This window comes from Zeus faber, assembly GCF_960531495.2.
Source record: "Zeus faber genome assembly, chromosome: 6".
Lineage (NCBI taxonomy): Eukaryota > Metazoa > Chordata > Actinopteri > Zeiformes > Zeidae > Zeus > Zeus faber.
Window position 1 is genome coordinate 26,886,091 of NC_137201.1, and position 25,275 is coordinate 26,911,365.

The 25,275-nt window shown below is 42.3% G+C and overlaps 1 protein-coding gene across 1 annotated transcript in view; it reads left to right on the forward strand.

The window, feature by feature from the left end:
• LOC307231370 (pleckstrin homology domain-containing family A member 7-like) overlaps positions 1 to 25,275 on the forward strand; it is a gene marked incomplete at its 5' end in the record, with an annotated part of 129,966 nt that overhangs the window by 64,192 nt on the left and 40,499 nt on the right. The window contains 2 exons of the mRNA XM_080002040.1: positions 2,708 to 2,791; positions 20,782 to 20,908. Coding sequence (XP_079858166.1) covers positions 2,708 to 2,791; positions 20,782 to 20,908 — 211 coding nt within the window. The remainder of the gene's footprint in view (positions 1 to 2,707; positions 2,792 to 20,781; positions 20,909 to 25,275) is intronic.

A 25,275-nucleotide genomic window follows, 5' to 3' on the forward strand; every position in this document is an offset into this window, starting at 1 on the left:
CTTCCATTCTCGCTAATACCCACTTTTGGCATTTGCCAATACAGAATATTGATATTTTCAGTTAAAATTGTAGTTAGATCATTGATCTATTGATTGATAGATCATTTCAAATTTTCAGTAATTGATGTATTCACTTGTTTTACTGAGCGCCAAAAACAAAACATGAAATGGGAACTCAATGAAACAATATCATGGTATGTTGATATATTGAGTACGAGTGCATCACTAATATTTTTTATTCGATCAATATCTATCTACACCTCATTCAAGCTTCTTTTTTTACAGATTAGATTCACAGCTTTCTCCTTGGTTTTAACAATGAAAACTATGACGCATTACATCTGTATTTTGGGACAACATTGCTGAGTACTGAATGGAACCAGATGGTTGGTTAATGAAATCTGTTTGCCAGAAGTGCATTTCTCCATTCTACTGCAGGACAAACAGCCATCAGGTGAATTCAATTTTCCATTACTCTCGATTTACATCACAAATAAATCCTTCTGCTGTCTGATGCAGCACACAACCTGACATTAACAGTGCACATAAAGCTTTTTGGTCCTGAATATTGATTGGTGTGAACAATATTTGCATTCACATTATTTACATAATCCCATGTATTGCTCATATTCTGCATTTTTAAACAATGTTAATGCCGTCAACTGTTTGGAGGTTCCCTATACACAGCTGTGTGATGCAGAAGAAATGCACAGATGCTCTTATTGTAACATGTCATAATAATATATAATATGATATATAGTATTATATGATTGGCACAATTTGTTAGCTGGATTTAACTGGTGTTAATGAGCAAAACAGGGCATTCAATATTTTTTTCAGTTATATAATATTACTATGTTACTCCAGTTTTATCATGATGAAGCAATATATCAACTAAAATACAGAGAGTCAGGTGTAACAACGATCGACCCAGTGAAGGCCATGCTTTACACTGACCTGTGAACTGCCCCTTACATCTACGGTCTTTAAACAATAGCAACCTTCTGTCTGACAATTTATTGCCTAAAACAAAGCATATGATAGTGCACTTCGATTGAACGATTTAGCTGTTTACTAGCAACACGTGTGTACCGCAACTGCCATTTAGCGTCTGCTGTTGAATTTGATATGGCTTTGTGAAGAGAGTGCCCAAGTCATAAGTCACTTCACAGAATCCCCTAGAGGTGATCTGTTTTCCCCTTCATTCCCCAACTGGTGACTCGTTCCTACTTAGGCAGTTATTAATTCTCGTCATGGTTCGGGCTTGGCTGGTACGCTGCTTTGTACGGGTGTGATGGTGAGCATTCCTTTTGAGGGATCCTGCTACAGTATCTGGAGCACGATGCGTCCTTGTCCAGTGAAATCTGGCAGCACATGTAATACCCCCTCCCGTGCTGTTCCTCTCTATCTTTGTGTTTATTAGGCTTAAACACTACTCAAAACCAGAAATCCCGGCTTGAATGTCAATAATCATCTCTCCAATGTTACCTCTCAAATGAAATGTGGTTGACTTCACAATCTCCTAAATTGAGCACTGCTTTGCTTAGGTGTATATAATACGATAATATAATATAAACTAGTTAGTTAAAAGCTAGTTTATATTCCTTAATGGAAATTTTAACAGGTTAATGATTATTAATGCCAGGATACAAACCTCTGTTAGGTGAAGTGTCGAGAGGCAGTATGTTCTACCGTGTGTGTGTGTGTGTGTGTGTGTGTGTGTGCATGGAGGGAGGTGATAAATGTCTACCTGCTTTATGTTTTAAGGTAGGTTCGGATGATTTGTGTTTATCGATCCTATAACATTACCCATTAATTTCAGCTGCTCCAACTAATTTACGTTAACTGGTAAAGGGCTTGTGGCAGCTCCGCCTGCCACACGCCACCTGAGTGGTTCTTCTAGGGGCTCGCCGACACAGAGACACAGGCAATGAAAAAACAAGTTTATTGGAGAGAGTGACAAGACGTAGTAAGCCGGGAGCAGATGGAATGTTGACATGACAAAGGCTCTCCCTGTGTGTGTGGGGATGGGTGATTTTAACCTGTGTTCATCAATTGCTCTGATGAACAACAGGTGTGGAGCCACCCTTGTTCCTGGGCCCAATTAACTAGAACCAAGGCAGGTTTGGCTGCTTAAACCACACCACTCCCACACCCCAGGGCTTTGTTTTGTATCTCTGTAAGCAGTGAACAACTGTACACATGAAGCTTATCTCACATCCAGTAGAGTAGTTGGTAACTATCCCACCACCACCGCCACCACCCACCCTGTTTACCCTCGAGCAGCGGAATGCTTGAACAGGCTGGATGAGGCATGACTGACGGGCAGAGATTTAAATCATTGAAGCGCTGCCTTACATGGACGGTCATTTTGTGCTGAGTGCATTACTTTTTGCCTTTGACAAACAGGGTTGGGAAAAGGGGGGGGGGGGGTGCACAGCCCTCACATTCAACACACACCTGGGAAAGTTTTGGGCCAGGGCCTGACAGGGGGCAGAAGTTGGACAGAGCCTCTAAACCCACTAGGCCCCCACTCGGGAAATGATCAGCCTGTGTCTGCTCTACTTGTGAATTGTAGTCGGGAGGGGGACTGCAAACCTGCTGTAATGACCTCCCGTTGGACAGAGCGCAACTAAGTTTGGTGCTAATTCTCCTTTATGTGTCCTTTCTCCCCGCTCTCGCTGGTCCCTCTGTTCTGTCTCTGCAGTCACAGCCAGCACATCACAACGTTTCGCCACCCGATGACAGGACAGGTGTCTTCGGACAACTTGGATTTTATCCTCCAAGAACAGTGAGTATATTTGTCTTTTACTTTCTCGGAATATATGGGTTTAATACAATATGAGCCAAAGATGCCAACATTGTATGATGGTATGAATTTAATGCGCATATTTTTTATTTTGTTTTTGATTTATAACATTGCTTTGAAACACTTATGTGATCTCACCAAGGCTACAGTTCAACAGAATGAGCCCTTAAGCAGTAAAATTGTAATTGTATTACAGTTGTACTAGTCCGCAATAGGCAACAACGTTTTTGGATTGAATTGGCCTTATAACACTGACCATGTGTGTAACACTGACAGTGTGATGTTTTTACGGTCTGGGCTGAAATCCATATACCAGTATTATATCAAAAGAAAAAAATGTTTTGTTGGATCTGCCAGGGACCTGTACTGCAGCTGAAATCCATGTTTTATGTTGGCCATGCCTTTACATGTTAGCTCATTTTGACAGTAAACATGAAGTGTTTCATATCTCTGAATTCAGAAATATAAATCACAACGAAAACTAGGTGAGTGTCACATTCATCACAACATCACTTTTATGCAAAGTAAGAAATATACTATGTCATAACTAACAAAAAAAACAAAACCTCCATTGAATTTCTTCAAGATTGCACAGCAGACATAAATGGATAAGGTTTTTGACACAACATGTACCCACAGATCTTTTGAACATATATAAATCTTTCCCACAGTTTTTGTTGTGGTCCCTGGGGTTGAGAGTCTCAGTTGGTGAGGTTAAATGGTGGTTGAGCTTGAGCAGCTGAACTGGAGACCACGAGTGGGTGGGCTAAATTGTGGTCTATCAAATACTAAAAAAGAGATGGAAATAAGAATAATTATTACCATGTAAGTAAAAAAACATACAAACAAAATAACTCACACACATACAAGCTCTAATAATAATAATAATAATAATAATAATAATAATAATAATAATAATAATTATTATTATTATTATTATTATTATTATTATTATTAGTAGTAGTAGTAGTAGTAGTAGTAGTAGTAGTAGTAGTAGTATTATTATTATAAAAATTAAACATTTGAATTACCACTAGAAAATACTTACTTGTCCTCAATGGGATCCATGCCTTCTACAAAATAATCCTCTTCATCTGTTAACCAACTGGTGCAGATTCTCCATCATCGTCACTACTCATCATACACACTACTACTAGAATATATTATATACAGTATATATATAATATATTGCCTTTACTTTGGAATAGTTCTCACTGTTTTCTTCTATTATACAACAAGCAGTCGCATTTGGGAATAAAACTTTTAAAATTGAAAGGACTGACAGGTTTTCTTTATTTATTTTTTCCCTAGATCGCTGTACTATTGGCTGGTAGAGCCCAGAATATGATGCATAATTAGATCTGTAAACGAAAGGATAAACAGACAAGTAAACCAAAAAGAAAGGCATAGGATGAAATCCATCCAGATGTGCATCACCTTGCGGACTCTATAACAACGGCTGTGATTGACCCGCAGATGTGGTGTCAGGATGTCACGTTTCCAGAACTGTTTACGTCATGCTTCTAAGCCTGAGCCGTGCTTTTTAGTGAGCGTGTGGGAGGGGGGAAAGAAATGGTGCCTATCGTTTTCAGAGGGTTAAATAGGACACGGCAAAGTGTTCAAAGGATGCTTTTTCTCTGTTATGTCCATTAGCGACAGAAAGTCTGGGTAATTGCTCTTTTTCTGTGGCAGTCACATCCTTAAATAACCCTAAAAGCGCCATTGTCCTTTGTTGCACAGCGTAGTTATTACATAAGCCATTGTCCCCGTAGTGGTGTTTATGTTGTGAGCCATGCTCCCATGCCAAGTATTAAGCCTGTATAAAGTGTTTATTGTCATTCTAAGTTGGATAAATAAAGAGCTTTACATTCAGCACAAAACAAATTACATGGTAAAAGACAGTGCGAGTTCTTGCAGGTCAGCCAGGCATCTGCTGCTGGACTCCAGCGCAGTCTGTTCTGCCTTAATAACTGCAATTAATGAATGTATCAGATTTTTGTTTAGTAACTAAGTCCACTCAGTTTGAATAATTTGTCTTCTGTCTTGCCACGATCCTAAACCCAAATATATGGTCTTGTCTAGGTCAGAGTGACTTTTCAATACTGACTTTTGTTGTCCTCTCTGGAAAATGCACACTTAGATAGATTAGCGTTGCAAAAATCAAAATGATTGCTTGTAATGTTGCACTTTGAACCTCTTTGCTCTATTTATTATCGTAGTAAATACAGTGGTACATTGTTTAGTTACTATTCTTGTAATGTTAGCCTAAGGGAGCGTTCATTCACTAGCATTTCTGTGTTGTAACATAGTTGTAGATTTACCACATAATATCAGGCATTTATTTGCCAGGGCACAAATCCGCCCATTGTGGGCCCCTATTGTGGAGATTGTCTTCGTTACCTTCTCAAATTGCAGGGAAGATAAGAGCATTTTTTCTTTGTTTGTTCTCAAATTCTTTGTTCTGTCTAGTCTCTGAGAGTTCAGTGGGGCAATGATGTCGTAACAGCAAGATTTGCTGATAAAGTCTAGCGTTTGTGACGCAAGGCATAGTACACAATGTGCCATGTACCATGTAGTTGGTAATAATATCTCGGGTGTACGTACCGCCACTTGTTTGAAAACTGATAATAGTCAAGTTGTACATGATCTGATTAGGAGAGCAGAACCTGAGGCCCCTCATGGTGTCTCAGCTTCTATTAGGCGACGTGGAGTTCCTTTGCTTCCCTCAACTGGAGTGAGAAGGTCAGTCCAGCCTTTTATTTGGAGAGGCTGAGAACAGTCATGTCTGGATAAAGTGACACGATGACCGCCACGACAGTTTTTCTTTTTTGTCGTGTTTCACATTGCAGCTGGAGATGATTTTCCGAGCGCCGACATACCGTTCTAGTTTAGAGACTAGAGTAAGTTACTGTGGCAGTTGTGCCTGCCCCACGCCACCCGGGTGGCGTTTTCAAGGCCCTCCAACACGTTTATTGCAGAGAGTGGCGAGATGTTACAAGCGGGAAGCAGATGGACACCTGTCATGGCAGAGGCTCCCCCGTGTGTGTGTGTGGGGGGATGGGTGATTAACCTGTTGCTCCTTGATTGCCCAGACGAGCAACAGGCGTACAGCCGCATCTGTTCCCGGGCCCAATTACCTAAACCCAAGACAGATGTGGCTGCTTAAACCACGCCGCCGTTACCAGCCTCGGTGACGGTTTCAGCATGGAAACTGCTATTGCCCCTCAGCGCACCCTAACCCTCAGCCCCAATAAGCGGTTAAAGAAAATAAACAAATTGATCAATTAGGGGGAACCAAAGAGGATAATTTTCACTCTTTTGTATTTTTTCTCCTTTCATTATTTCTCTGCCGGTCTGTTCCTTGGTGCTTCCACTCCCTTGTGCAGGGACTGTTTCACTGCCTCTTTTTAAGCATCACTTAAGCTCTGACCTCACCTGGAGCGCGGGGAACTGAGATTGACGCCTTCTGCATCCGAACAAAGAGTCTGAGCAACAGCCATTTGCAGCTTTTCAAAGCGCAGCGTGAGCACATTTAACACAGAGGCTACCACTTAATTTTGTGTGTTTTTATTCGGCAGCAAGTTGGCAAGCATTTCCTAACAACAAAATTAGAACATTAATTATGCAATGGTTATTACGTTATCTTTTAACCTTTTCGCTCCGTGCTCCTGCATCCATTCTCTCTCCATTTGTCCCTTTCAACACTCTTCCTCTCTCGTTATCTCTCTCAGCCTTCCTGTCAGTGTCGTCTCACTCCATTTATGTCACTTCCTGCCATCTCTGTCTCCCACAGTCACCTTCTTCACTCTTCTTTATTTACTACTCCCCCACTGAATCTCTCTCTCTCTATCGCTATCTCTATCCCTACCTTTATTCCTTTCTCTCTCTCTCTCTCTCTCTCTCTCTCTCCCTCTCACTATGTTCAGATGGATCTCTCTCATTAACAGCTGTGTGGGCGTGCTGCCCGGCTATCTGAGCCACTCTGATAATGTGTCAGCGCCACTCGGGCTCTAACGCACGCACACACAGTCGCGCACACACATACACACATATATACGTACTGTACTCGTACACACATACATGCACACGTGAACACACACTTGCGCTCATACAATAACACAACCGCATGCACACACACTTCCACCTACAGTACACATACTGGCACTTATGCGCACTTGCGTACACACACGCTCACACCAAAAAAGAGCACACATAGCTCCCGCCATTAGTGTGGGAGTGTTTGTGACCCTGTGATGTATTGCTGCACTGTTGACACATTTATAGCGTGTTTGTGACAAAGAAAACACACAGTTGGTGATTTAGTGAATAGACAGCTCTGGTGCGTGGAGAGCACTTTTTTGAGCTTATTGTGAATCTTGTCTTTTTATCATTTTGAACATTGAAATATATTCCGGGGGTGTATGAGAGGTGATGCCTTTATAGCAGTAACACCCGGCACCTCACTAACCACTACAACACAGAACATAATACAGGTGTTAACCCAAACAGATTTTTGATGTAAAATAGCTTATATTATACAGTGTTATGTGAAGGAACAATGAGGTACTGCCATGGCAGTCCCATGTCAGGCAGTTTCCCTCAAATTCTAAATCAGGTTTACAAAGAACCTTAGCTCCTCCCAAAGTTCATGTTCAGAGTGCTTCACCTTGCCTCCTCCCAGTGGCGGAGAAACAGAAGTTTTGAAACTGCTATAGTAGGAGCCACTTGGAGAGGGCAGCTGAAACATGACAGAGCCCAGGCAGATCCGTGATTGGGGCGTGGCTGACCCGTGCAGGGACCGTGACGGATCCGTGCTCAGACCTTGCCTGTAATTATATCCCGCTCAATGATTTTTCATCGTTTTAAGGACTTTTTGGAAGAACCATCCCTTTTATTGTGTCTGCAATGCAGGAACTACTGTAGGAACGATCATAGTTCTTAAAACTCTAGGGCTCTAGACAGGGACTGAACCTTCAGTGATGGAAGTGCCGGAGATGGGTCCAGACCTAAGACCAGGGTCCCTCGGGCTGAGTCTGACCGGTCAAGTCACATTGCTCTGGGTGGGGACCAGCTCACATACACTCAGCGGTAATAAAAAAACCCATGACAAATAATGAAATAAAATTGTATTTTTATTGTCAATGTATTTATTTAATTTTATGACGTTAATTCAATGGAACAGAAAATTGCTGAGTGAGTGAGCCCGTGCTTTACGAAAGTGATAACAAACTTTTAAATAATATCTCTTAGATCTAATATGAGTGAAGATACAACAACGGGACTGATTAATTCTCATCTCAAATTTTTTCAGAAACAAATTTTAGTTGATTGATAAGGTGAAATAAGTGAAAGTTAAGGAGTAAATACAACACGGAACTCGTTCTGAAACCCTGTTGGATGGTCACATCAGCATCACCATTACCAGGTTTCTTGGGGAGCTCCCCCTAGTATATTATACTAGGACCTATATATATGTATATATATATATATCTACACTGTATATATATGTGTATATGTATATGTGTGTGTGTGTGTATACTTTTATACATATACACACACACGCAAATATATATATATACTGTGTGTATATATATATATATCTATATATATATATCTATATATATATAGATATATATATATATAAATAGTGTGCATGAACGCAAAACATTCCTCTGTGTTCTCTGACATGACATAAAAACAACAAATTGCAGGGTTAGCATTGAGGTGATAATGTACATAATATCAGTGTAAGGTTTAGAAGATAAGGTAATTCATTATTTTTGAGTTATCATATTTCCTCAAATATAAACAGTTACTCGAATAAAAACTGGGCCTCTAATAAATGCCAGGGGTGTGGTCAACACAAAGGCTTAAGCCCTACCTCAGATAAAGACCAGGGTTAGGGGAAAATCCAAGGATGAACTACTGATGCCTGTTACACAGCATGTGTACAGTATGCCGGTTAAGGATAATGTACATTTCTGCTTATTTACTGTAAATTGATAAATTCATAAATACATAATGCTATCTTCAACACTTTGTTGTCTTCAACTTATTGTGTGAGAGGTAAACCTAACTCTGAGAATTGGAGCAGGGTTTTTCTTTGTCCTACAATGTGTTGTGTGCACACCTTATAAGTTATTATTACTTATTACTACTACTCTGTAGAAATACTTATTTGAAGTATATTATTAGTATCTATCGATGCCCGTTACTTTTCAGAACGACAACTAATGCACGCGCACACATGCAAGTGTAATTGACCATCTGTGCATGATGAATATTGCTTTTATGAGATAATTTTTATCTGCGTTATTGCATCACCCTTTATTGTTTCTCACATGTTTTTGCTGTTTTCCCGTTTGCTTCCTACTTTCTGTTTTTTTATAATCATTTGTATCGGAGCCTCCCAGTCTACAACTTTCACAGGAGGGTACAGGACTTGTCTCTAATTGCCACAGTACACATTTTTGTGTGACTAATGTGAAACAGACCACAGGTTAAGCCCTGGGCAATCTCTTTGTTTGCACTTAATAGAAGATCATTGTGTCACCCAACAGGTCTGTAAGCCACCACACCTAAACCATAAATATGCAAATGCAGACCCACTGAACAAAATCGCCACATCTCAATGGAGCAATCTGTATTTCTGACAGAGAGGCTCAAACGCAGAAATTTGTTGTGATATTTCACAATTATTTTAAGTAAAATAAATATTAGATAGTATAAAGACCCTAATTTTGAAATCAAAAGGCCAAAGACTAAAACCTAAAAATCCACACACTTGACCACTTTAAAAATGGGCTAGTAAAAGGTTTAAACTAGTCACCTTAATGGATCAAGTATTGCATTGTATACCTGTTTTGTCTTACCTCTCAGTAGTATATTGCAGTGTTTGTCTTACAACACTGCGTCTATCTTACCATTCAGTATGAAACTGCATTGTTGTGGCCCACCACTATTTAAGATGTCCACTATCAAGTTGACTAACTGTCATTGTCTAACTGTCAACTTTTATTGTCTCCTTTTTTTTTAGTCTTTCTTTTAGGTAAATGCTTTTATATCAGTTATACTACACTACTTTCCATTTTCGATTTTTAAATTTTGTTAAAAAAAAATAACTGTTTAAAATACTCTTTAAATTCTGTTTTTGAATGCTGATTCATTTTAATCACTTCTATACCCTTATTTTATTTTGTGAAGTTGAGTTGGCTCTGAGACTAAGAATACCGGTAATGATGCTTGCATTGTTAAGTATTTGACAGTAAACTTGAACTATAATTACACAATTACTAAAGACCTAGTCTGCTCTCATTACAAAGCTATTGAACTTTGTAATTTAAAAAATGTTAATTAAAAAAACAGCTCCACAGCTGCACAGCTTTTTAAATTATGAAGCTGTGCAACATGTAGATTAAAATAAAGCATTTAGACCCGTTTTCATTCATATGACAAAAAAACAATTGAACTTTGAAAGATGACCTCTGGTCAGGGTTCAAAGGACAATATCTCAGGTAATGGGTTAGATTTAGGGGTGAAAATCTCAAATCTCTCGGGAATGTGATTGTGTTTTTTGTGAAGTTAGGGCCATCTCAGTTGTGACTCAATGACTGTTTACAGTCAAATTTACACATGTTCTGTCAGGACACATAAGAATTCAAGCCGATTGGAAGCCGGCTGGGAGCCGCCTCGTGGTTGGCTGGAAGCTGGTTGCAATTCGACTGTCAACTGGCTGGAAGAGCCCTCTTCAAGTTGCTCCTACTGTAGTTTTTATAATAAGATCATAATGATAATAATAATTAAGAAGAATGTAATAAGTTGTTGGGATTTTGGATTAATGATTGATGATCACCCTGGTCACTTATGTGATAAATTACGTAATTAGACTGGAGTGTGAACACCATAAACCTCCCAGGCAGCGCTGGCCAAAAACATGCAAAAAAAATACAAACAAGACACTCGCCCTCCTTCATTTCCCTCTCTGTGCAACAGCTTTAATTTTGCAAATGTGATCAAGCAACAACAACAATGGAATGGCTTGTGCTGCGTTGAGGTTTTCAGGTTCACACCCCCAGCAGCAAGCAGACTGCCCTCTTCACTCACTGCACAGAACCTTTTTTCCATTTTAGCTTCATCTTTGATCGTGTAAACAGCCAGAAGGTCATCAGAGCAGGGCAGAGACGCGGTCTGACGGAATTAGTTGTGTGCATTTTGCACACCACACATGTTTATGTGTGTTTGCATCATTATCTGTGTCTTCGTGGGTATGCCTGCGTGTGTGTGAGTGAGTGCACGTCTTCTGTGGCTGTACGTTTATGTTTTTGGAATGGTATCATGCATCTCGCTCTCCGGTAGTGGCTGAAGTGTCAGGTCTTTCCAGTTCCTACCAGGTTCTTATCACAAGTTATTTTTGTGGAAGGAGATAGAGTGACTGCTGCAGTCTGGGTGTCAGTATGGGTCTGAAGTGGCTCTAAATCTGTCTGGCCTATAAGGCTGTCTGCTTTTCTTTTCCGGCTTCCACTGCAGTTCGGTGTCGTTGGTTCGGGCCCCTGTTCTGTTTGTCTCTAATGCTGTCTAGTTATCAACTACTGTTGAGGTTTCCTTAAGCAAGGACCTTCATCACCAAAGAACCACCTTCCCACTTGTGATCGGATTGGATTTATTTTGTTTCCAAAGTTTCTAACATGTATGGAAAATGAAAGATGTAAACCTAACTCAGAGAATTGAAGTTGAGTTTTTTTTCCTCCTCCAGACAGTGGTGTGACGGTGTCCCTGTGCTGGTTTTCCTGTGTTTTTAATTTAGATCTATTTGTTTTTGTTAGTTTCTTACTGGTATGAAAGAAACATTTTAAACCCAACTAAGGGACTGTCCCGTTCCACCTTAGATCAGGGCAGTGGATTGTGTAATGGCGAGAGAGCGATTGCCGGTCCACTGCGTGTCCCCATTCCCCGTGTCGCTGAACAAAACAAACCAAAAAACAGAGTGTGATTTTATTTTAGATGTATTTATTTTCCTCTATTTCCTAAATGAACAAAACAAAAAAGCCTGTCCTGTGCCGCGTCATGCACATCTTTCCATTGCTTTCTGTTCCATTTTGCCTATTGTGGCTTCTTCTTCTTGTTTCGCACATTAATATGACGCCGTTGGCGTGCGAATGAGTAAGTACTGTACTTCCGCTTACGCAGAGGACGTCAGTTGAGTAAGTAGTCCTTCAATGTGGCCCAGGACACATTCGCGTACACACTGCTAATAGAATGTGGCCATATGCGGCCCAGACCACCACTGAATATGGTCTGAGTGATCGGATCGCAATGCGTCTTGGGTGCGTTCACACCTGTACTTAGAGCTGTCCACTTGTGATCAGATCACCCAAGACACATGTGACAGTAATGGCAGGTGTAGACAGAGCCTCTGTCACTCCTTCTCTTCCTCCTCCTCTTTCTCCTTCTGTCATCTCTCCATCTCTCATACATACAATATGCCCAGCTCTGTTCCCTGCTCATTGATATCTGGCTCTGGGGTTGAGGTGGGGGGTGTCTATGCCAGCAATGTGATGAGTTTCTGGGGTGCAGCATAGCAACGCTTTTGTTGACTGTAGCCATGGCAGCAGTGTGGATTTCAGATGGGGGTTAAATGGCCAGATAAAATCGCAGGGTTTAGAGGCTCTGTCCCCTCATCAAGAGCATATTACACGTGCAATTGAAGGCACCTGCTTGCAAATCATTTTCAGAACATTATAAAACAGAAAGGAATTTGGATTTAACTCCAGATTGCCAAACTAGAATTAAGCAGTATTTAATGCATTATTGTTCTAATGTCCCCGGAATTAGCATTTAAGGAAGATAGAGAAAAGATGGCAAAAGAGAACAATATTTAAAGCTGTATTGACTTGACAATGGCATGAAAACATACGGCAATCATTGCCGTATGTTTTCATGCCATTTAACATTCACATTAAATGAATATGAAATAACTAACCAACAACTGCCTACAGTCAAGTGGTTTGCTATTCCCTCCTTTACAAAAACTGAACATGAACCATTGGAATTTGATTTTCTTTTTCTTCTGCTTGAGTGTATTTATTTGAATAGATAGTCAAACATCTACTTTTCTGGAGGCTGTGCAAGTCAAGGGTCTCCCTGTACTGTGTGCACTTAACTGTTGAGCTGAAGTGTGGGCTATAGCAGCTAAGGAGGAGGAGCTACTGTTAGTGCTGTGTTTGATGTGTGTGTGTGTGTGTGTGTGTGTGTGTGTGTGTGTGTGTGTGTGTGTGTGTGTGTGTGTGTGTGTGTGTGTGTGTCTGTGTCTGTGTGTGTGTGTGTGTGTGTGTGTGTATGTGTAGGATCTTGAAGTAGGCTCAGAATTAAGATTTGCGAAAATATCCCACATATCCTGCAGTGTGATTATGCTCTTTAGCCTTTAGTTCTTACATGATTGCTGTGTATTTCCACCTACAGTACATTTCACAAAGACCAGGCCAGACTGCACTAGTAAGTCATAAGTGCCAACCAATAGCTATACTTCTCTTATCTCCGGCTTCAAGTCATAATACCCTTCAGCGTTTAGTGAACTTTTGTTTTCTCTCCCTTGCCCCCCCCCCCCCCCCCCCCACCTTACTTTACATAATTCCTTGACCATCCTTGTCATCCCATGTTTCACATTTAATTGATTAATGACAAACTGAAGAAGTAATGTAGATGTACACCGTTGTACACAGTCGTTTTTTTTTTTTTTTTTTTCAGTCATTGTGAATTACAATAACAAGATAAAACAGATAGAAGCTTCCAAAATGCACAGATAAAGATAACGATAATATAACATTTCAATGAGGAATTATAAATATGAAATTCATAAATATATTTTGTGTGAACACCGCTGTCTGTGCGCCCCAATCACCATGCCCCGTTCCTCCAAAAAACAAAAAAAACAACTAAAAACAGTGTGGGGACAGAGGACGGGGAACGACTAATAGATGCGTTTAGATTATTTTCTGTGCATCACGCATGGAGAGGGGGTGATGGGGAAGAGAGTCACGGAGAAAGTGTCCCCATTACCCGACGCTCTTGTTTCGTTCCGTAAGCAGACGTGAAATAAAATAACATACATCTAAAATAAAAACACGTAGCTTTGGCGCGCCGACCGCGGGCATCCCATCGCGGGCACGTGCAGGTACTCAAGGACAAAGTATAAAACAAGGATAGTCATCGGCAGCAGCAACACAAGAAGATTTATATATAGTGGTACCTCATAATCTACAGTGCCTAGTTGCGTATAAATATGTGTGAAGAGGAACTATGCAGAATATACAGTATTGGTGAAATAATGTAATGTTGCCGTTTCAGCCACAATACACAAAGTATTTGGAAATGCACACTGTCATATATACATACAATGTACAGTCTAGCCCCATATGTGCATGCACTATGTACCACTGTGATATAAACAGATGCTATACATATAAAACTTACTGTACATATTACACGTATAGCATGTACTGATGTATTTTACCATGCTTGTCACATGAACATAGGAGAATGAAGGCTGTTGATTGTGCTGTCGGTGTGTGCTTCCAACTGGTTTATGAATTGATTGCAGACATGACCGCTGCACTGTTTATGTCAATTTTTGAGCTTTTGAAGTCACTTCAAAGGTTCATAGCTGAGATGAATACGCCAGAGGGGTTTGACCAGAGCCCATTGAAGCATTGCATTCTGGAAAGATCAGTGATGGCCACTTGGCTTCCTGCTTCGCACCTGCATCCCTTCCTGTGTGGACATATATATATATATATATACACAGTATATACACACACTGATCAGCCACAACAATAAAACCACTGACGTGAAGTGAATAACATTGCTCATCTGGTTCCAATGGCACCTGTCAAGGGGTGGGATATACTGTATTCGGCAGCAAGTGAACAGTCATTTCTTGAAGTTGATGTGTTGGAAGCAGGAAAAATGGGCAAGCGTAAGGATCTGAGTCACAACAAGGACCAACAAGTTGACAAGGACCAAACTGTGATGGCTTGACGACTGGGTCAGAGCATCTCCAAAACAACAGGTCTTGTGGGGTGTTCCTGTTATGCAGTGGTTAGTACCTACCAAAAGTGGTCCAAGCAAGGACAACCGGTGAACAGGCGACAGGGTCATGGACGCCCATGGGCTCATTGATGCGTGAGGAGCGAAGTCTGTCACTTTGATAGTTCCTGTCTATCCAAGGGTATACGCACACCACCATCTAGTTTTGTGGGCAGTCAATAAAAATGAATCCACAAAGTCTATCTGTAAATCTGTAAAAAAAACAACAAAAAAACAGTTAGCAGTTAACACAACAAGACAGTTGACACGTCTACCGTAGATATGAGCGAACATCCTGCTTAGAAAAGTGGAAGATGCTCTTTGCCACCTGCTTGGATAAAGGCCGCATCCATGTCACTTCAGTGTAATTGAAAGTCCTACAGTTGATTTACGAATGAAGCTTTAAACTAACACACTGAAAGGCACCACACGAGAACACACGCATGTTCAACACACACACACACATACACACACACACACACACACACACACACACACACACACACACACACACACACACACACATACAAAAAGAGGCATACACAAACAGGGCTTATGTCTTTGCCTCCAACCGAGGTATACACACACACACACACCCACACACACACACACACACACACACACACACACGCATACAAATGTGGGCCCATAGAGCTTTCAGCAGGCATGTTGTAAATATTGCATACAGATCAATGCTGTAAAAAGACACCTACATACTTCAAAGGTGTCGGAGTCAAAGCTAGCTTTGATTTAAATGCCACGCTGCCCCCCACCACACCATTCAAATACCCCCCTATCCAACTCCATTACAGGCCCGATCCTTCACACTTTTCCCTCCTGGATATCCTCAAAGCTGACTAATGAAGGTTCTTGATGGAAAACGGAATGAAACAAGATGTACTTGAAAATAAAGATATCGAGGGAATCCGTTCTTACCGTAAGCACAGGCACACATTTAGAACCGCTCCAGAGTGAAGTGGCCCCAGAAAGGTGAAAGGGGCAGGAAGGTGTGTCCACACCTGCCCCTCTCTCTGTTGATCTAATGTGCTGAAAAAGCATCAAACACACAGACGCTGGTGTGCCACCTCATAGTCTGGAATAAAAGCAATTCCAGCCGCCCCAGCCTTGACAAGCTGATTTATTTAAAATATGGACACTTTCATTTAAAGTTCTCTTTCAATTTTGAGGGTCGTTGACCTATTTGTTATCTCAATTTGAAAAGGGCTTATTAATTTGTCCGCCCGCCAAGGCAGCTGAGTCAGCCTGCATACATTACAGTACTCCAGGCCTAATTGGAACTGCGCATCATTCAAACCATCAATTCTACCACCATCGTTATTTCCTGTGCAGTTGGCTAATGAGCGATCCACCACCACAATGAAGACGCTATGAAGGATACTTATGACCCTTTGTTTGGCTCTGACAGTGGTTTTGCTGCACAGAACTTCCAGAATGTCCCATGAGCAGATTTGTCACGAACACTCGGGTCTTAAAGTCCAAATGAAATTGGTAATGTTGTCGCTTTCAAAATAGATGATACGAATGGAAATGATATTAAAATTTTTGTGGTTACTTTTCTGATTTCGAAAAGGGGCCGTCCCATCTGTTCGTCACTTAGTTTGAGTGACAGCAGGCGATGCGCCTGATGAAAGCAGGTGTTCAGTTGCTCGTTCCCTGGTGTAATGCAAAACGCTTACACAGATTAGATTGGATTCAACCAATTGTCATTGCACAGAGTACAAGTCCTGAGGCAATGAAATGCATTTATCTGCATTTTACCATCCTAGGAACTCACGTATCTAGGAGCAGTGGGCTGCCATGTAATAGCGCCCGGGGAGCAGTTCACTAGGACCCTTTGTACAAGGCAATTGATACCAGTTTTTATCAACCACCAATCTTGAATGGTTTATATGTCAGTGAGGGCACCAGTCGGTACCATTCAGTCGGCAAAGATAAACTAAACATATTTCACATTTCTTGTTGGTGATTTTGAACAACATGGCTACACAGCTGATACCAGATACAGAGCAGATGTATGTTAATTTTTGACACACTAATTTGCATTTTAATTTCTCTTAGACTTTTTGCATGAGGGCATTGTGGGCTACACTGGTCTTTGCACAGTGTGGCTGTTTTCTGACACTCCCTCTTCCTGAACCATGTCCACGTCCATTGCCTCCCTCCGTCATGTTGTCACATCCTGATGACATGTTGTCATACTTAAGTAGTGGGGGAATTTAAAACAGTCAAGCAGTAATAAACTGGAATCTGTGTGTGTGTGTGTGTGTGTGTGTGTGTGTGTGTGTGTGTGTGTGTGTGTGTGTGTGTGTGTGTGTGTGTGTGTGTGTGTGTGTGTGTGTGTGTGTGTGTGTGTGTGTGTGTGTGTGTGTGTTTTAATAAGGAGGAGCTGTTCAATAAGTCTAATGGTCTAATACTGGTCTAATGATATTTCGAGGAGGAAATTATATTTTTTTATCTTACTTTATCTCACTCGCCTCACATCTCGGCCTCCACCTCTCTCCCCCCTTCTCTTTATCTATTCTCTGGAAGAAAGCGCTTGTTTTTCTCTGGTCGCCTTACTTGACTCTCTTTCTTTCTCTATCCCTCGCTTGACTCTGTCTCTGCCCCTCTCTCTCTAAAAGGGGCAGTAGACAACTTTTCAACTACCCCCTCCCGGCATTTCCAGGTGGTATTATCATTTGCGCTTCTGCCGCAAAGATCTTTTCTCAGGACTTTCCTGAATTTTTCCTTTTTTCCTGCTGTCCTCTTGGTTTTTTTATTTTCCCATTATTTTAACCTTTCAAAAAAAAAAAAAGCTCTGCTTTTACATCTCCGCTGGTGAGGGAAGAAAAACGCAAGCACACAACAGGCACTTTGCCTCTGCCTGGCGCGTCACACCGCCATCCCACCTCTGCTACGCAATCCGCTGTGCGTCCCCTGTTCCCATTCCCCGTTTCTCCAAACAAAACCAATAATAACAGTGTGTTTTTATTGTAGATGATTTTATTGTAACAAAAAAAAGCCCCGCAACAGTGCCAGGGACGCTTTATCACTTTCACTTTCACTATCACTTTGTCACTTTCTTCCCCCTTCCTGGCCTCAGTTTGGTGTTGGGGGTATGTGGTGGATGGGGTGGCTTGAGTAGCCACACCGGATGGTCGTTGGTTGGGCTAACAAGCATCAGGGTTAGAAACCCCGTCCGCACACTCAGACAAGATGGGGAGCCCTCTGTCATGACATGTTCCATCTGCTCCTGGCTAATTCCATCTAGCCTCATCTCTACAATAAACTGGTCTTCACGAACCCCCGTTGTCTGTGTCTATGTGCCGGAGGTCCCTGAGCACGCCACATGGGTGACGTGTGGTGGCGAATCTGCCACAAGGCCGCCTTTCCCTCCGTGAATAGTCCTTGTAAGAACTCCAATGGTGGTCCTATAAGGCGGTCGGAAGCGTGTGAGCATCTAGTTTCACAAACCAGTGGTTTGGTTGAATAAATCTCACCAATTGACGTGCTGTCAACATCTGAAATAGAATTTTCATTGGATGCTTGTTTCACATTCGCAGGTCTAATATCGGTCAAAAGTTTCCGCCTTTTCTCGGCACTACAAAGTATCTGCTGCAATGTGTATGTGCCTCTCTCTCTCGGGACACTCCACACCGCCCCTTTTTCTAGCAGGGAGTTTATGTCTCTCGAGAGAACCTCTGTCTGATTGTCCGGGATTACAGACTCGTTACTTTTCCTCTGAAAGTGGGTGGAGGAAGAGCGAATTGGATGACTTAGCCCTTGTTCACAGTTATCGGGACCAAAGGGTTCGTTGTGCACGAGCGATGAGCCGTTGCGTGTTGCAGCAGGGCCGGCCTGTTGCACACCAGGTTGGACACTACGCACTCATTCTGTGGACCCACAGGTCTGTTATGCACGCAATTCGAGCCTGGGCACCCTGTGGAGCCGGGGTTTCAGGGCCGCAATGGTCCTGGGAGCGTTGCAGATGCGGATGCTGCCCTTGGGGTTCTGCTGCCTCAGAGAATGAGAAGGCTGAAGGGGGCAGAAGCTGCTCTCCCGCTTCTGCCTCCTGGTCTGAACCGTGCACCTGCCGCGCGGCAGTTGGGTGGGGACTACGTGGGAGATCCATGACTTGAGGGCCTCCTGGCTTTTCTTTTCCTCCTTGAATTTGGCCGTCATGAAGACTATGTCATGAGGTTACCAGTGGGACACACCAAAGTGTCCAGGAGCTGCAACTTATCCCGGTCCTGTAGATGGGTCTGGCCTAGCCAGACGGCCAGATCTAGGGCTATGCCCATGCTATGGTCGGTAGCCTGGGCCCAAGCAGCGAGGGAAGCGGAGGGAAAGGTCCTTGGCCTTCCGCAGCTTCACCAGTGTATCCTCATTCACTGTGGCCGAGCCGGCCGGCTCCGCTAGCTGCTTGGCCTGATAGCACTGGAGCCGGGCCTGTGTGTTTATGGCGCAGGCCGCCTGCCCCAACGCCAAGTAGGCCTTCTCTGCCAGCAACACCAGCTGCCTGGCCGCCTTGTAGGGTAGGGTGGGCCTCTTTCCCAGGCTGATGCCTTTCCCTAGGGCTAGACAGCCGGCGAGCGGCCCCTCCACTGGAGGGAAGGACAGGTAGCCCAGCTCCTGGGCGTTGTCCCGGCGTAGCACTAGGCAGAGTCTTCCCCGACATCGCCCCTTCGCCGGTGACCACTTTACGCCAACCCGCCGCTCGCTTCCTGACAGTGGCCAGGGAAAGCTGGGCGCCGGCTGGGCAATGGGCAGACAGAGCCTGCCTTCCCATGCACATCGCGCAGGAGCGGCGGCGCTCCCCTTCTCCCTGGGGTGGCCGCAGTCTGGGTACACCCTCCTGGATGCCGTGTTCGTTCGTTCGTTCAAACGAAAAGACAAAAAACAGTGAACACACTAACACGTGTGACTAACACTAACTCGTTTGAGTTAGTAACCCGAAAGACGAATAGTATGAGCTGTTAATTTCGACGATCTCGACGTTGGATTCTTCTTACGTGAATTAAGAAAAGAGGAATAGAGGAAGGACATATGTGGTTATATGCCCCTGCACGGGGGCAGGACGGGGCGCAGCACCGTCACTTCCTTTGCCATGCGGTGTGAATGTGGAGTCTTCGATTGAATTAAATGATCTGCCGATCGGTCCCATGAGTAATAGATCGCAGTCCCTGCGAACAGGGAACAGGACTGTTGTCGTACGGAGAGAAGTCGTCAGGGCTGCAGTTACATCAAGTTGGGATTTACTCGATTTATTTACGCCTTTAGGACACCCTTAAAACACTAAAACACCCACCATTCAATGTGGTGTGGACATAAGCTACCTAGAAAGGACCTGAAATGGGGGTTTATTTTCACATGTTGGGAATTTCTATGGTGATTTATATGGTGAGAAACCTACCTCAAAATGATCTCCGGGTCCCGGTGACCATGACGTTAAAAAGTGTAAAATGTTTGTAAAAGGTATTTATTTTGCCCTATTCATTTATCATTTAATTCCAATTCAAAATGCCGAAGCAGCATTGCTTTAACAAATACAAAATTGGGCAAAATTAATATCTTTGACAAAAACACATGACGCATGTCCTTGGCCTTGGAGGCCAAGGTCTCTTGGTCTTTAGGAAACATATGTATGCACTAAACACACTGACAAGCATGCACATATTCTCAATCCCAGCTTTAATCTTGTCCTTTGTCGGTGACTTTACATCACAGTAAATTAATCCAATTTACTGTCTCTTGGACAATTGATGACTTGCTTAGATATCGTATGCACATTGCTTACATGGATAGATAGATACAGTATATTTGATATATCAAATTCGAGGGTCTTCAGAGGTGTGTAATGTTCTGCTGTCCATCTTTTTGTTTGTGTCCAGGCCACAGGGCATCGGTGTGATGTCCCACCTGCCAGGGGAGGGGGGGCGCCCCTCCTCCAGCGTGGCCATCAGCGAGGCGTCCACCACCGTCACCTCCTCCACTATAGACACCACCTCCGCCTCCAAGGTGACCCACCTTTTCATATCATTCGACACTTGTGCCTCTCCGTCCCAAGTTCAGCCCCTCTGCTTTTATATACTGTATTTGGGACTATACAAATAAATATAGTTAAAGAAACATATATATTTTGGATGATAGCTGAGTATGTAAATTGCCTGACAAATATGAGATAAGCCTTCATTAATCCCCGGGGGGAAATTTGGGTTGCAGAAGCACAGGCAAGTTGACAGAACAGTGCAAGTCCGAAAAATGTGTTTTTACAATACAGCAGTAGTGAAAATAATGGTAACACTAACAACAATGCTCAAAACAGTAATAATAATAACTATAATAATTTATAGTAGTAATAGTAGTAATCATAGTACTACTACTACTACTAGTAATAATAATATATAATTATAACTGCAAAGTTAAAAATAATTTAAGGAGGGGCTAAGGAGGTTCTTGAGAGGGGGGAGAAATGGAGCAATTATTTGAAATTATCTTTACCTGCGTATTCCCTCCACTACCCAACTGGTTATCTCCCATACCATACGGCATGAACATAAGGTTAGGAGTGGGGAGGGAGGGGTACCATTAGTTAAATTAAAGCTGGGTTCAAAGCTCAACCGATTAGTGGAATTTAATTGAAACAGATCGTTACTGCCCGGCATGCGCAGCAGAGTTTGTAGGGTGAAGATCGCCCTGTGCATCTGAGTTGCAGGGTTCATGGGATATGGTGAACGGGCGGTCTGTCCCTCTTATGCCCATCCGTCTGACTGACTGTGAGACGGTATGTCTGTTTGACTGTCTTCTTTGTCTGTCTGTATCTCTTTCCCTTCTTTTCCTTTTGTTTTTCTTTTGTCATGAATACTAAGTTGATTTATTTTTTTCATTTTGCGTGTGTCAGTCAGACATGATCCCAATAGAGATGTCGAAAGACACACAGAAAAACATAGTCACTCGCCTCCTCTCTGTTGCGCGAATCTCGTCCTCCCTTTCAACAGGTTCCCCTGGAGGCTGAGTGTCATTTCGCTCAGCCTCCAGATGACAGAACATCCATCACTCCTTTCCAGCCCCTCGCGGCCCCCTCACCTTGCCGTTCACATACACACACACACAGACACACACACACACACAGTCCCCCCACCCAGTTCTTTAGGTGTTCTCACCTCCTAATCCGCAGTCTGGAGTGCAGCCCTTCCCTCGGTCCCGCTCTAGACAGGAAAAAATCATACTAAATAAATAAATAAAATCAGCTGCGTGAGAGAGGATGAGTCATCTGTCTCCTTTGTGTCTGCGACGCTGCCACGGACAGAATAATCCATATTTGAATTAGTCTCCAGCCCTTGCCTCCCGTCTTTCAGGCAAAACATTAGAGGAAACATTACAGGCAGAACTGTCTTCATCCGTTACCTGAGCTGTGAGTCATTCCCCTCCTTGGAATAGCCCCGTTCTCCTTGGCGGCGCAGATTAATATTTACTGAATTTGTGTTGGTAACCCAGCACAGCTGCATGGGGATTTATCTAAGCTGGAGCCATTTAGGAGATAAAGTTTGTTAGTTGTTTGCAGTTCAACGGCAATCTTCCTGTTGCTCACACCCTGACAGAAGAAACTCGTATTCATTTCAGTATGTTATTTAAGAAAACATTAATCTGTGCTGCTTTCCAGCACCACATATTGGATAATTACGGCAGTACTTTTGGCAACAATTCGGGACGCCACTTTTTCACTGCAAATATTGAACCCTAAAGTTGAGGTATCGATATATGGAGTACCGATACAAAGTGCCAATCTGGTCCTTTACTTATGAGCCGTTAGTTTGGGATCATTGCATAATAACCTTCATAGTATCCGGTTTCCTCCATTAGAGACGTGTGCTTCTGTGTTGAAGCAAAAAATTAAGTTGCTTTTCTTAAATCTAACATGTTTTAGTCATAGTCTAGGACTTTTCCACTGTGAATAATCTCCAACAGAATACAAATTTATTAACCCCTAAAGGACAGTCTGATTTTGTGCATACAAACAGGCACAGATTATTCTACCCATATCTGATATCAGCATTGGTGCATCCGTAGCAAAATCATACATCGTCATACTGTAACTCATCCACCTCAGTCAAAAAGTAACGAACGTTGGAATAGCAATGCTGTGCTGGATGGATGGATCCCCCCCCTCATCCCTCACAAATATCCCAAACATAAACTACCATCCCAGCACGCGTCATTTCACGTGTACAGACGACTAGTGTTGTTCACCTAGTACTTCACTGGAGCTCTTGGTAGTTAGGGTGTGTTTTAATTGAGGTTCCGGGGATTTTGCCTGCAACCCCTACACTCTTTAAAGAAGCAGACCGTTGCACTGTCAGGGGTTCAAAAGACCTGCAAAAATATTGCGAACAAAAACTTTTAGAATTACCCCGCTAGACAAAGGACACCGGTAACTATTTAGGAATCATGGCCAGCCATCGCACATCAACCAGGGGCCGGCTCCAGCGCTAGAGCCAATGCCCTAGTTAAGGGTATTGGCAGTGTGAAACCATTTGTGTGAACCTGACATTGCATCATGTTTTTTAGGGTGGGAGGAAACCCATTTAAACACGGGGAGAACACGCCAACTCGACAGGGAAAGGCCCCAGTTGGGTTCAAACCCAGAACCTTTGTGCTGTAAGGCACCAGAACCACCGAGCCACGATGCCATGGTGCCGCTAATGTGTTCTTGCTGCTGCTGCACTTGCCTCCCCAGGAACAATGTTCACAGAAAGTACAGACACCAAAAAAATGTGTCTTCATGGAAAGTTCTGCAGCCCGACGTGCTCTGCTTTTGCTTGCATCACAAGGCAAAGCCACATTTTTCGAAAGTCAGAGCTTGATGAGCATCACCATGCAGAACTACTGGAATGTCTCACTCTCGCTGTCTCGCCCTCAAAATGTGGCTTTTTCGGTAATTTGGCATCTATAAGCGTTGTGTTAACTGAAACTGAACCAGACGTTATTATTGCAGTTGATCAATATTGGGTCTAATCCTTAGTCTTTAGCTCAGCCCCCATAATAGCTTAGTACAGTGGTTCTCAAACTTTTTTTCAGTTGAGCAGCCTCTTCACTGGCAATGGGAGAAAAAATATATAACAAATGATATACTGTATGTGTGTCATATGTGTTTTTTTAAACATTATATATAAAAAAAATTTAATTTTCAGAGTACCCGCTGAAGTACCCCTAGGGGTACGACTACCCCCATTTTAGAACTACTGGCTTAGTCTAATTCATACTAGTGTTGTCACAATACTGGAATTTCTAACTTGGATACCATACCTCAAAACATATCGCTATTCAATGATATTTTCGATGCCACGGGGAAAAATGTACACAACATTGAGGGCATACAATACTAGATTTTTATTAAAAGATAAATGTAATAAGGTCAAGGTCGACTTTTCTTTTCATCGCTAGCAGCAGAGAACAGCAGAATGACTGTAGTAAACATTAACAGTAATGAAAACAATATTGTTCTTGAGGTAGTGCAATTGTTGAAAAGCCTCTGAGATGTCACATTCACATCTCTACTTTCATAAAAATATTATATATTATCGTCTGGTAGTATTGAATATTTACTTATATGTTTCGCTTTGTTTTGATATTCCCCTCTGGTCAGATCAAATATTTTGATTTTAAATAAGAAAATAATTATAATATTAATATCAATTATATTATTCTGGATAATCGTAATTCAACAAATTTGATAAAACATTTTTTGAAATGTATTTAAATATTTAAATAATTAAAACAAAAATTCCACACAAATGTTTGAGTTAAACTAGAGGGCTAACGAGATAGCATTAGCTTTGGCATGGGTTTCCTATGGGTTCCCTATGGGCTCGTCGTGGAGCAGGAAAATAACTTACAAAATAACAAACCTTGCGACTGTGAGTTAGTGAGAGGAGGCGCGGCGATGTGGGCACTGCAGCGGGGTGTGTGTCAACCCGCTGTTGGAGAGAAGGGAGCACGAGGAAGCGCAGCGGACATTGATATGTCCATATATACCAATAGATACTGCGGAAAATTTGTATTGATATTGTGGTGGGCCGCCACAAATAAATAAATGTATGGGAAAAACTGAGATTGTTTTTTTTCTTTGTTTGTTTTTTTATCGCCTCGGTACTTTCGATACAATCAAATGTATAATTAATGGAGATCGTTTTGGTTTTAAACACGTATCGAAAAAGTGTCAAAGTATCGGTATTTTTGACAACTTTAATTCACGCATTGCTTGGCCTCTGAGATACATTCCTCCAGCACACTGTGTGTGGAGATGTTAGATAAGGAGCAAATCACTGCTATGAAACACTGATTAACATTTTGGGTGACACTTTATATTAAGGTGCTTGTAACAA